General features: G+C 43.9%; 1 protein-coding gene across 1 annotated transcript in view; it reads left to right on the top strand.

Moving 5' to 3' along the window:
* Window positions 1-13,016, top strand: part of PLEKHG4 (pleckstrin homology and RhoGEF domain containing G4) — a 129,698-nt gene that overhangs the window by 82,257 nt on the left and 34,425 nt on the right. Inside the window, exons 11-13 of the mRNA XM_088476781.1 lie at window positions 3,620-3,758; window positions 4,836-4,958; window positions 5,042-5,233. Of these exons, the coding sequence (XP_088332907.1) occupies window positions 3,620-3,758; window positions 4,836-4,958; window positions 5,042-5,233 (454 nt within the window). The remainder of the gene's footprint in view (window positions 1-3,619; window positions 3,759-4,835; window positions 4,959-5,041; window positions 5,234-13,016) is intronic.

The following is a 13,016-nucleotide window of genomic DNA, read 5'->3' as shown; positions in this document are numbered from 1 at the left end:
GGTTACAGTGGCTGGGAAGATGTCACCTGGTGATGGAAGGGTTACAGTGGGCTGGCAAGATGTCGGTGATGGAAGGGTTACAGTGGGCTGGGAAGATCTCACCTGGTGATGGAAGGGTTACAGTGAGCTGGGAAGATCTCACCTGGTGATGGAAGTGTTACAGTGGGCTGGGAAGATGTCACCTGGTGATGGAAGTGTTACAGTGGGCTGGGAAGATGTCACCTGGTGATGGAAGGGTTACAGTGGGCTGGGAAGATGTCACCTGGTGATGGAAGGGTTACAGTGGGCTGGGAAGATCTCACCTGGTGATGGAAGGGTTACAGTGGGCTGGGAAGATCTCACCTGGTGATGGAAGGGTTACAGTGGGCTGGGAAGATCTCACCTGGTGATGGAAGGGTTACAGTGGGCTGGGAAGATCTCACCTGGTGATGGAAGGGTTACAGTGGGCTGGGAAGATGTCACCTGGTGATGGAAGGGTTACAGTGGGCTGGCAAGATCTCACCTGGTGATGGAAGGGTTACAGTGAGCTGGGAAGATCTCACCTGGTGATGGAAGTGTTACAGTGGGCTGGGAAGATGTCACCTGGTGATGGAAGGGTTACAGTGGGCTGGGAAGATCTCACCTGGTGATGGAAGGGTTACAGTGGGCTGGGAAGATCTCACCTGGTGATGGAAGGGTTACAGTGGGCTGGGAAGATCTCACCTGGTGATGGAAGGGTTACAGTGGGCTGGGAAGATCTCACCTGGTGATGGAAGGGTTACAGTGGGCTGGGAAGATGTCACCTGGTGATGGAAGGGTTACAGTGGGCTGGCAAGATGTCGGTGATGGAAGGGTTACAGTGGGCTGGGAAGATCTCACCTGGTGATGGAAGGGTTACAGTGAGCTGGGAAGATCTCACCTGGTGATGGAAGTGTTACAGTGGGCTGGGAAGATGTCACCTGGTGATGGAAGGGTTACAGTGGGCTGGGAAGATGTCACCTGGTGATGGAAGGGTTACAGTGGGCTGGGAAGATGTCACCTGGTGATGGAAGGGTTACAGTGGGCTGGGAAGATGTCACCTGGTGATGGAAGGGTTACAGTGGGCTGGGAAGATGTCACCTGGTGATGGAAGGGTTACAGTGGGCTGGGAAGATGTCACCTGGTGATGGAAGGGTTACAGTGGGCTGGGAAGATCTCACCTGGTGATGGAAGGGTTACAGTGGGCTGGAAAGATGTCACCTGGTGATGGAAGGGTTACAGTGGGCTGGGAAGATCTCACCTGGTGATGGAAGGGTTACAGTGGGTTGGGATCTGGCCTCTGCCATGGATTATGAAGGTGTTGGAGGAAGTCTGGGTTATCTGCCGACAACGCTTTGGCCTGGTCCAGCGTTTTTCCAGCCACTCCGTCCAACCTCCCCCTGCCCCCCCCCAGGGTCTCCGCCCCATATATGGAATTCGATTGAAGCTGTTGGAATTGTGAAAAGTTTTTCAGTCCATCCCTCTGTCCTCTGGCACCAAACCCTCTCCTGTACAGCACAGGCGGTTACTGCCGGAGTCCTGCAGGGGAACGTGGAGCAGCCCATGGCGTTGTACTCTACCACCCTAAGTACTTCCTTACCCCTTTTATTGTATGGAGAAGCCAGACATGCTCGGATCTGTATGGCACCTCCACCAGGGCCAGAGAGGGGGAATGGGCGTTCATTGAGGCTCCCTATGGAATATATAGAGCACAGCTGTTGAAATAATCATTATTTCTGTGGAAACGCTATGATTTACCCCCCTCAGACACCGCCATCTTACACATCCTCGCCATTAGAAACTGGCGCATTTGTGCTTATGTAGGCGCAGCACATCACACAAATCGTAGGTACTGAGTGATTGCAGGATTGTTCTGTCTAGACATGGGGTATAGTAATGCCTTGTTATTACTGTGTAATCATACTGACATGGGGTATAGTAATGCCTTGTTATTACTGTGTAATCATACTGACATGGGGTATAGTAATGCCTTGTTATTACTGTGTAATCATACTGACATGGGGTATAGTAATGCCTTGTTATTACTGTGTAATCATACTGACATGGGGTATAGTAATGCCTTGTTATTACTGTGTAATCATACTGACATGGGGTATAGTAATGCCTTGTTATTACTGTGTAATCATACTGACGTGGGGTATAGTAATGCCTTGTTATTACTGTGTAATCATACTGACATGGGGTATAGTAATGCCTTGTTATTACTGTGTAATCGTACTGACGTGGGGTATAGTAATGCCTTGTTATTACTGTGTAATCGTACTGACGTGGGGTATAGTAATGCCTTGTTATTACTGTGTAATCATACTGACATGGGGTATAGTAATGCCTTGTTATTACTGTGTAGTCATACTGACGTGGGGTATAGTAATGCCTTGTTATTACTGTGTAATCATACTGACGTGGGGTATAGTAATGCCTTGTTATTACTGTGTAATCATACTGACGTGGGGTATAGTAATGACTTGTTATTACTGTGTAATCATACTGACGTGGGGTATAGTAATGCCTTGTTATTACTGTGTAATCATACTGACGTGGGGTATAGTAATGCCTTATTACTGTGTAATCATACTGACGTGGGGTATAGTAATGCCTTGTTATTACTGTGTAATCATACTGACGTGGGGTATAGTAATGCCTTGTTATTACTGTGTAATCGTACTGACGTGGGGTATAGTAATGCCTTGTTATTACTGTGTAATCGTACTGACGTGGGGTATAGTAATGCCTTGTTATCACTGTGTAATCGTACTGACGTGGGGTATAGTAATGCCTTGTTATCACTGTGTAATCGTACTGACGTGGGGTATAGTAATGCCTTGTTATCACTGTGTAATCGTACTGACGTGGGGAATAGTAATGCCTTGTTATCACTGTGTAATCGTACTGACGTGGGGAATAGTAATGCCTTGTTATCACTGTGTAATCGTACTGACGTGGGGAATAGTAATGCCTTGTTATCACTGTGTAATCGTACTGACGTGGGGTATAGTAATGCCTTGTTATTACTGTGTAATCATACTGACGTGGGGTATAGTAATGCCTTGTTATTACTGTGTAATCATACTAGGGGTGTTACTAAGCTTCTACAGGGCAGAGTGTAAAGGTGCGTACACACTGGGCGATTAAAGTGGACGACTGAACGATAACGATATCATTATCGTTCACTTTATCGTCCATTTTTTAACCTAATAGATGAACGATAACAATGAACGATGCGCGTTCCCGCAGGTCGTTCATCGGGCAAACATGCAGGCCAACCTGACGATATGCATGTTGGGGAATGGGGGAGAGAGAGCTCGGGGCTGAACGACATTGAGCACACCCTACTGGGGACACACTAGACGATATCGCTCAGGGAGCATATCGTTTAGTGTGTACGCTCCTTAAGTGTTTATAACAGACCCTGATGGGATACAAGTTCCGCATAATGGACAAGAGCCAATCGCAGGTCTGTGTCCTTCTCTCGGGATATTTTTGCACCAGTCTCTGCAGATTCATCCTTAGGCCTTGGGAGTAATTGACCATAAATGAGGCATTGTACAGCCCTGTCCTCCATCCTCATGTACGTACGTGTCACCTCTCCATCTCGTGTTAGGGAGGCGGTGGACACGGCGGCAGAGCTGTATAACCGGGTGGATGAAGGGGTGCACAGCCTGGTGAGGTTATCCAACAAGCGCATTCAGGAACTGGAGCTGGTGATGGAGATTGAGGCGTTTGAAGAGCGATTTCAGGAGGTGAGGACACAATAGGTAACGGGGATGCATGACGGTGACGGCATGTACTGCGTCATCGAGGTAATGGCAGTGTTGGTGCCGCACACAGTGGGGGCATTTATCAATAGTGGCGCAGTGGGAAAAAGGTGCTGTAACTCCTACAAATGATCTGCCATGCCGACGCCCGGCATCCTGATCTAAGGTAAACCGGGCGCGGACCACCGCGGGGAAGGAGGGTTAGGTTAGGGGCTCCCGAGGTGGATTTAGGATTAGGCAGCCCCCCGGGAGTGTTAGGGTTAGGCTTGGGGAAGGGGGGGGGTTAGGCAACCCCGGGGGAAGTTAGGGTTAGGCACTTGGGGGGGAGGTTAGGGTTAGGCACTTGGGGGGGAGGTTAGGGTTAGGCACCCCTAAGGGAGGGTTAGGGGGGGGAGTTAGGTTAGTTTGTACCCACCTTAGCTGCTGTCGGGATCTTCACCTCTGTCGGGATTCCGCTGTCAGGATTTGACCCGCTGGCCATGAGGCCGGCGGTAAATCATACCGATCCCCAGTGGGATGATACACAAATAGGAGAGAAGAGGCAGATTAAGCATACAATCTAGCAGTATGAAAAATACTTTTTTTTTTTATTATTTATTATTATTTTTTTTTTTTTAGCAATTTCTAGTTGAACTATACGTCCAACCTGTTCCCATTTTGGAGTGACAGTTGCAATGTGCAGCCCTCAAAAGGGGTGGTGTTTACATACAAGTGGTGGAGTTTGTCACAAAAATGGCTGTTTCTGGCGGCGGATAAGGGTGGGGTTTATTTTATCACAGTCTCACATTCCTAAATGCTGGGCGGTAGGTTCCTTCCTTTTTCCCGTAACTCTGTTTGCACATTCTACATTTCCTCCCTGCGCTGTGTAACACGGTATTGCCGAGGAGAAACTGACACCTTGTTGCCAGATTATCTTATTGCTAAAGAGTCTTCTGTGTTCTATGAAAATAGTTTTCTGTTCAGTGTCTGTATTGTAAAACTATTTATTGGCAAAGCTGACCCACAAATGTATACAGCGTCTGGTGTAATTTTTACGCTCGGTGCGCCCCGTTATTCCCATAGGTTGGCGGCTGGATAAAGAATGTTGGCGAGCGGTTACTTGGGGAGTGTAGTGTTCTGGAGGATTCTTTGGAGGTCCTCCTACAAACCCAGAGACACTTCCAGGAGTTTGACGGCGCGGCGTGCGTAAGTGACGTCCTCCATATTGGCGCTCCCCTATATCCGTAGCTGTGTACGTTTTATAATGGGTGGTTCTGGGTCTCTCCTAGGAGTACTGCAGACGTGGTCAGGAGATGCTACAGTCCATGGACAAGTGGCAGGACCTCTCTTCCCCTGAGCTGCAGAAGTACACGGAGAAGATAGAGAGGTGCAAGGAGAAGGTGGGAGATTTCTCCAGGAGGCTTCAGGAGTGTCGCAACAGGCTGGAGAAGGCTGTCCGGCTTTATCAGTTTTTCGACAAGGTCAGTGGGGAAACGTACCCATTATTCTGCAGTAACGAGATGTCCCCAGGCTTTATCCACTGTGTGAGTGCAAAGTCGTGCTAGCGAGGCAGCTGCGGGCAAGTACCCAGAATCATGCTGGTTATTAGAAATTAGCCAAAAGAATGTAAACTCTTATAAGAAGGTTCTTACTGTACTCTAGTGTATTCTTCCTCTCCAGATTGTTGTTAGTTGGAGCTTTGTCTCTTTTTCTTTTAATAACTGATTTAATTTCTATTTCCATTATTATTAAATGTCTCCCAATGAGCACTGATAGATAATTGTACAATATGAGAATATCCAGTTTGTAAAGGTGCCCATACATCTGCGACGGATTGTCGCCATGTAGCAATGCGATGGGAAATGCTGATCTTCCAGGTGGAAATAATTTTTTTTGATCGCGATCGTCAAATCGGGAAAATCCAACAATCTGTCGCTGATGTATGGGGCCCTTTAGACACCTATGGGGTCTATTTACTAAGCAGCGTTAGGAGACAGAGTGAAAAGTGATAAGGTACCAGCCAATCAGCTCCCAACTGTCATTTTTCAAACATAGCCAGTGACATGACAGTTGGGAGCTGATTGGCTGGCACCTTGTCACTTTCTTAACACTTTTCACTCTGTCTCCTAACACTGCTTAGTAAATAGACCCCTATAACAGAGCCGTCTCCCTGTCAGCGACTCCCACACTCCCCTGAATAAAGCCGGCCACACAGACACTCGCCTGGCCTGGAATAGATGTCTGCTGCGTTCATGTCTCTCTTGGCTCCCAGATTATCCATTAACAGCAATTTGTTTAACGTCTCCTTTAATTCCACGTCCTTAGCAGGAAGGTTCTGCCGCCATTTGTGTGAGCCACATCTAATAAAGGAAGTGATGGGCACCAGGTGTTTACTCTCCCCGGCCCGTCCCCAGGTGCAGTGATGGAACAGCAGCCACATTGCACCTATAGCTGATTTCTGTCTTCATTTTAGCATCTCTTAATAATGTTCCAAAAATCTTTGAATAGTCCCATAAACACGGCCTTATTGCAATGCACGCCATGGGCTTGTAGGATATATGTACAATAACCTCAATTAATACATTCGTTAGTGAAGACCTATAGAGCCTCATTCTGTCGGACGCATTTACGGCCGCGGCAGCCTACGTACTAGCTTATGCTACTTCCAGTATCCAGCCCCGCAGCCGTCATTATTAGTACCCGGACCAGTACCCACCCACTGCTGCGTATGCACCGTCTGAAGCAGGCCGCCAGTTTCCGTCCTCGCGCTACGATCATGGAATGGTCCATCAACAGACGGCTCAATTCGTTCACACTTGCAATCTTTGTCACTTGTGCGTACGCGATTTCTGTACATGGCAAATGCGCAGTCAGAGATTTCTGTACACAGTGTAAGTGCAGTCAGCGATTTTCAGCACATAGCGCAACGTAGTCAGCGTTCTCTGTACGCGACGCGTGCTCTGTATGCAGATGTCTGTGCGATCAATCTGCATTTACACAATGAGGCCCATAATGTTCCCTATGTAACACTCATGTATTATAGGATCTCTGACCCTCGGCCATCCTTCTATAATGTAACAGTATTACATCTTACTCCTAATGTCCCCTATGTAACACTCATGTATTATAGGATCTCTGACCCTCGGCCATCCATCTGTTAGTGTAACAGTATTACATCTTACTCCTAATGTCCCCTATGTAACAGTATTACATCTTACTCCTAATGTTCCCTATGTAACGTTCATGTATTATAGGATCTCTGACCCTCGGCCATCCTTCTGTTAGTGTAACAGTATTACATCTTACTCCTAATGTCCCCTATGTAACAGTATTACATCTTACTCCTAATGTCCCCTATGTAACAGTATTACATCTTACTCCTAATGACCCCTATGTAACGCTCATGTATTATAGGATCTCTGACCCTCGGCCATCCTTCTATAATGTAACAGTATTACATCTTACTCCTAATGTCCCCTATGTAACGCTCATGTATTATAGAATCTCTGACCCTCGGCCATCCTGTTAGTGTAACAGTATTACATCTTACTCCTAATGTTCCCTATGTAACGTTCATGTATTATAGGATCTCTGACCCTCGGCCATCCTTCTGTTAGTGTAACAGTATTACATCTTACTCCTAATGTCCCCTATGTAACACTCATGTATTATAGGATCTCTGACCCTCGGCCATCCTTCTGTTAGTGTAACAGTATTACATCTTACTCCTAATGTTCCCTATGTAACGTTCATGTATTATAGGATCTCTGACCCTCGGCCATCCTTCTGTTAGTGTAACAGTATTACATCTTATTCCTAATGTCCCCTATATAACGCTCATGTATTATAGGATCTCTGACCCTCGGCCATCCTTCTGTTAGTGTAACAGTATTACATCTTACTCCTAATGTCCCCTATGTAACAGTATTACATCTTACTCCTAATGTCCCCTATGTAACGCTCATGTATTATAGGATCTCTGACCCTCGGCCATCCTTCTGTTAGTGTAACAGTATTACATCTTACTCCTAATGTCCCCTATGTAACAGTATTACATCTTACTCCTAATGTCCCCTATGTAACGCTCATGTATTATAGAATCTCTGACCCTCGGCCATCCATCTGTAGTGTAACAGTATTACATCTTACTCCTAATGTCCCCTATGTAACGCTCATGTATTATAGGATCTCTGACCCTCGGCCATCCTTCTGTTAGTGTAACAGTATTACATCTTACTCCTAATGTCCCCTATGTAACACTCATGTATTATATAATCTCTGACCCTCGGCCATCCTTCTGTTAGTGTAACAGTATTACATCTTACTCCTAATGTCCCCTATGTAACAGTATTACATCTTACTCCTAATGTCCCCTATGTAACAGTATTACATCTTACTGCTAATGTCCCCTATATAACAGTATTACATCTTATTCCTAATGTCCCCTATGTAACACTCATGTATTATAGGATCTCTGACCCTCGGCCATCCTTCTATAATGTAACAGTATTACATCTTACTCCTAATGTCCCCTATGTAACAGTATTACATCTTACTCCTAATGTCCCCTATATAACAGTATTACATCTTATTCCTAATGTCCCCTATGTAACGCTCATGTATTATAGGATCTCTGTCCCTCGGCCATCCTTCTGTTAGTGTAACAGTATTACATCTTACTCCTAATGTCCCCTATGTAACGCTCATGTATTATAGGATCTCTGACCCTCGGCCATCCTTCTGTTAGTGTAACAGTATTACATCTTACTCCTAATGTCCCCTATGTAACACTCATGTATTATAGGATCTCTGACCCTCAGCCATCCTTCTGTCAGTGTAACAGTATTACATCTTACTCCTAATGTCCCCTATGTAACAGTATTACATCTTACTCCTAATGTCCCCTATGTAACAGTATTACATCTTACTGCTAATGTCCCCTATATAACAGTATTACATCTTATTCCTAATGTCCCCTATGTAACGCTCATGTATTATAGGATCTCTGACCCTCGGCCATCCTTCTGTTAGTGTAACAGTATTACATCTTACTCCTAATGTCCCCTATGTAACAGTATTACATCTTACTCCTAATGTCCCCTATGTAACACTCATGTATTATAGGATCTCTGACCCTCAGCCATCCTTCTGTTAGTGTAACAGTATTACATCTTACTCCTAATGTCCCCTATGTAACGCTCATGTATTATAGGATCTCTGACCCTCGGCCATCCTTCTGTTAGTGTAACAGTATTACATCTTACTCCTAATGTCCCCTATGTAACAGTATTACATCTTACTCCTAATGTCCCCTATGTAACGCTCATGTATTATAGGATCTATGACCCTCGGCCATCCTTCTGTTAGTGTAACAGTATTACATCTTACTCCTAATGTGCCCTATGTAACAGTATTACATCTTACTCCTAATGTCCCCTATGTAACGCTCATGTATTATAGGATCTCTGACCCTCGGCCATCCTTCTGTTAGTGTAACAGTATTACATCTTACTCCTAATGTCCCCTATGTAACAGTATTACATCTTACTGCTAATGTCCCCTATGTAACAGTATTACATCTTATTCCTAATGTCCCCTATGTAACACTCATGTATTATAGGATCTCTGACCCTCGGCCATCCTTCTGTTAGTGTAACAGTATTACATCTTACTCCTAATGTCCCCTATGTAACACTCATGTATTATAGGATCTCTGACCCTCGGCCATCCTTCTGTTAGTGTAACAGTATTACATCTTACTCCTAATGTCCCCTATGTAACAGTATTACATCTTACTCCTAATGTCCCCTATGTAACAGTATTACATCTTACTCCTAATGTCCCCTATGTAACACTCATGTATTATAGGATCTCTGACCCTCGGCCATCCATCTGTAGTGTAACAGTATTACATCTTACTCCTAATGTCCCCTATGTAACGCTCATGTATTATAGGATCTCTGTCCCTCGGCCATCCTTCTGTTAGTGTAACAGTATTACATCTTACTCCTAATGTCCCCTATGTAACACTCATGTATTATATAATCTCTGACCCTCGGCCATCCTTCTGTCAGTGTAACAGTATTACATCTTACTCCTAATGTCCCCTATGTAACACTCATGTATTATAGGATCTCTGACCCTCAGCCATCCTTCTGTTAGTGTAACAGTATTACATCTTACTGCTAATGTCCCCTATGTAACAGTATTACATCTTATTCCTAATGTCCCCTATGTAACACTCATGTATTATAGGATCTCTGACCCTCGGCCATCCTTCTGTTAGTGTAACAGTATTACATCTTACTCCTAATGTCCCCTATGTAACAGTATTACATCTTACTCCTAATGTCCCCTATGTAACAGTATTACATCTTACTCCTAATGTCCCCTATGTAACACTCATGTATTATAGGATCTCTGACCCTCGGCCATCCTTCTGTTAGTGTAACAGTATTACGTCTTATTCCTAATGTCCCCTATGTAACACTCATGTATTATAGGATCTCTGACCCTCGGCCATCCTTCTGTTAGTGTAACAGTATTACATCTTACTCCTAATGTCCCCTATGTAACAGTATTACATCTTACTCCTAATGTCCCCTATGTAACACTCATGTATTATAGAATCTCTGACCCTCGGCCATCCTTCTGTTAGTGTAACAGTATTACATCTTACTCCTAATGTCCCCTATGTAACACTCATGTATTATAGGATCTCTGACCCTCGGCCATCATTCTATAATGTAACAGTATTACATCTTACTCCTAATGTCCCCTATGTGACGCTCATGTATTATAGGATCTCTGACCCTCGGCCATCCTTCTGTTAGTGTAACAGTATTACATCTTATTCTTAATGTCCCCTATGTAACGCTCATGTATTATAGGATATCTGACCCTCGGCCATCCTTCTGTTAGTGTAACAGTATTACATCTTACTCCTAATGTCCCCTATATAACACTCATGTATTATAAGATCTCTGACCCTCGGCCATCCTTCTGTTAGTGTAACAGTATTACATCTTATTCCTAATGTCCCCTATATAACAGTATTACATCTTACTCCTAATGTCCCCTATGTAACACTCATGTATTATAGGATATCTGACCCTCGGCCATCCTTCTGTTAGTGTAACAGTATTACATCTTATTCCTAATGTCCCCTATGTAACACTCATGTATTATAGGATCTCTGACCCTCGGCCATCCTTCTGTTAGTGTAACAGTATTACATCTTACTCCTAATGTCCCCTATGTAACAGTATTACATCTTACTCCTAATGTCCCCTATGTTACACTCATGTATTATAGGATCTCTGACCCTCGGCCATCCTTCTGTTAGTGTAACAGTATTACATCTTACTCCTAATGTCCCCTATGTTACACTCATGTATTATAGGATCTCTGACCCTCGGCCATCCTTCTGTTAGTGTAACAGTATTACATCTTATTCCTAATGTCCCCTATGTAACGCTCATGTATTATAGGATCTCTGACCCTCGGCCATCCTTCTGTTAGTGTAACAGTATTACATCTTATTCCTAATGTCCCCTATGTAACGCTCATGTATTATAGGATCTCTGACCCTCGGCCATCCTTCTGTTAGTGTAACAGTATTACATCTTACTCCTAATGTCCCCTATGTAACAGTATTACATCTTACTCCTAATGTCCCCTATGTAACGCTCATGTATTATAGGATCTCTGACCCTCGGCCATCCTGTTAGTGTAACAGTATTACATCTTACTCCTAATGTCCCCTATGTAACAGTATTACATCTTACTCCTAATGTCCCCTATATAACAGTATTACATCTTACTCCTAATGTCCCCTATGTAACACTCATGTATTATAGGATCTCTGACCCTCGGCCATCCTTCTGTTAGTGTAACAGTATTACATCTTACTCCTAATGTCCCCTATGTAACACTCATGTATTATAGGATCTCTGACCCTCGGCCATCCTTCTGTTAGTGTAACAGTATTACATCTTACTCCTAATGTCCCCTATGTAACAGTATTACATCTTACTGCTAATGTCCCCTATGTAACACTCATGTATTATAGGATCTCTGACCCTCGGCCATCCTTCTGTTAGTGTAACAGTATTACATCTTATTCCTAATGTCCCCTATGTAACGCTCATGTATTATAGGATCTCTGACCCTCGGCCATCCTTCTGTTAGTGTAACAGTATTACATCTTATTCCTAATGTCCCCTATGTAACGCTCATGTATTATAGGATCTCTGACCCTCGGCCATCCTTCTGTTAGTGTAACAGTATTACATCTTACTCCTAATGTCCCCTATGTAACAGTATTACATCTTACTCCTAATGTCCCCTATGTAACGCTCATGTATTATAGGATCTCTGACCCTCGGCCATCCTGTTAGTGTAACAGTATTACATCTTATTCCTAATGTCCCCTATGTAACGCTCATGTATTATAGGATCTCTGACCCTCGGCCATCCTTCTGTTAGTGTAACAGTATTACATCTTACTCCTAATGTCCCCTATGTAACAGTATTACATCTTACTCCTAATGTCCCCTATGTAACGCTCATGTATTATAGAATCTCTGACCCTCGGCCATCCATCTGTAGTGTAACAGTATTACATCTTACTCCTAATGTCCCCTATGTAACACTCATGTATTATAGGATCTCTGACCCTCGGCCATCCTGTTAGTGTAACAGTATTACATCTTACTCCTAATGTCCCCTATGTAACAGTATTACATCTTACTCCTAATGTCCCCTATATAACAGTATTACATCTTACTCCTAATGTCCCCTATGTAACACTCATGTATTATAGGATCTCTGACCCTCGGCCATCCTTCTGTTAGTGTAACAGTATTACATCTTACTCCTAATGTCCCCTATGTAACACTCATGTATTATAGGATCTCTGACCCTCGGCCATCCTTCTGTTAGTGTAACAGTATTACATCTTACTCCTAATGTCCCCTATGTAACAGTATTACATCTTACTCCTAATGTCCCCTATGTAACAGTATTACATCTTACTCCTAATGTCCCCTATGTAACACTCATGTATTATATAATCTCTGACCCTCGGCCATCCTTCTGTTAGTGTAACAGTATTACATCTTACTCCTAATGTCCCCTATGTAACACTCATGTATTATAGGATCTCTGACCCTCGGCCATCCTTCTGTTAGTGTAACAGTATTACATCTTACTCCTAATGTCCCCTATGTAACGCTCATGTATTATATGTTCTCTGACCCTCGG

The sequence above is a fragment of the Taudactylus pleione genome, unplaced genomic scaffold (assembly GCF_031769625.1).
Source record: "Taudactylus pleione unplaced genomic scaffold, aTauple2 ptg000194l, whole genome shotgun sequence".
Taxonomy (NCBI): domain Eukaryota; kingdom Metazoa; phylum Chordata; class Amphibia; order Anura; family Myobatrachidae; genus Taudactylus; species Taudactylus pleione.
This window is presented reverse-complemented; position numbering and strand designations above follow the sequence as displayed.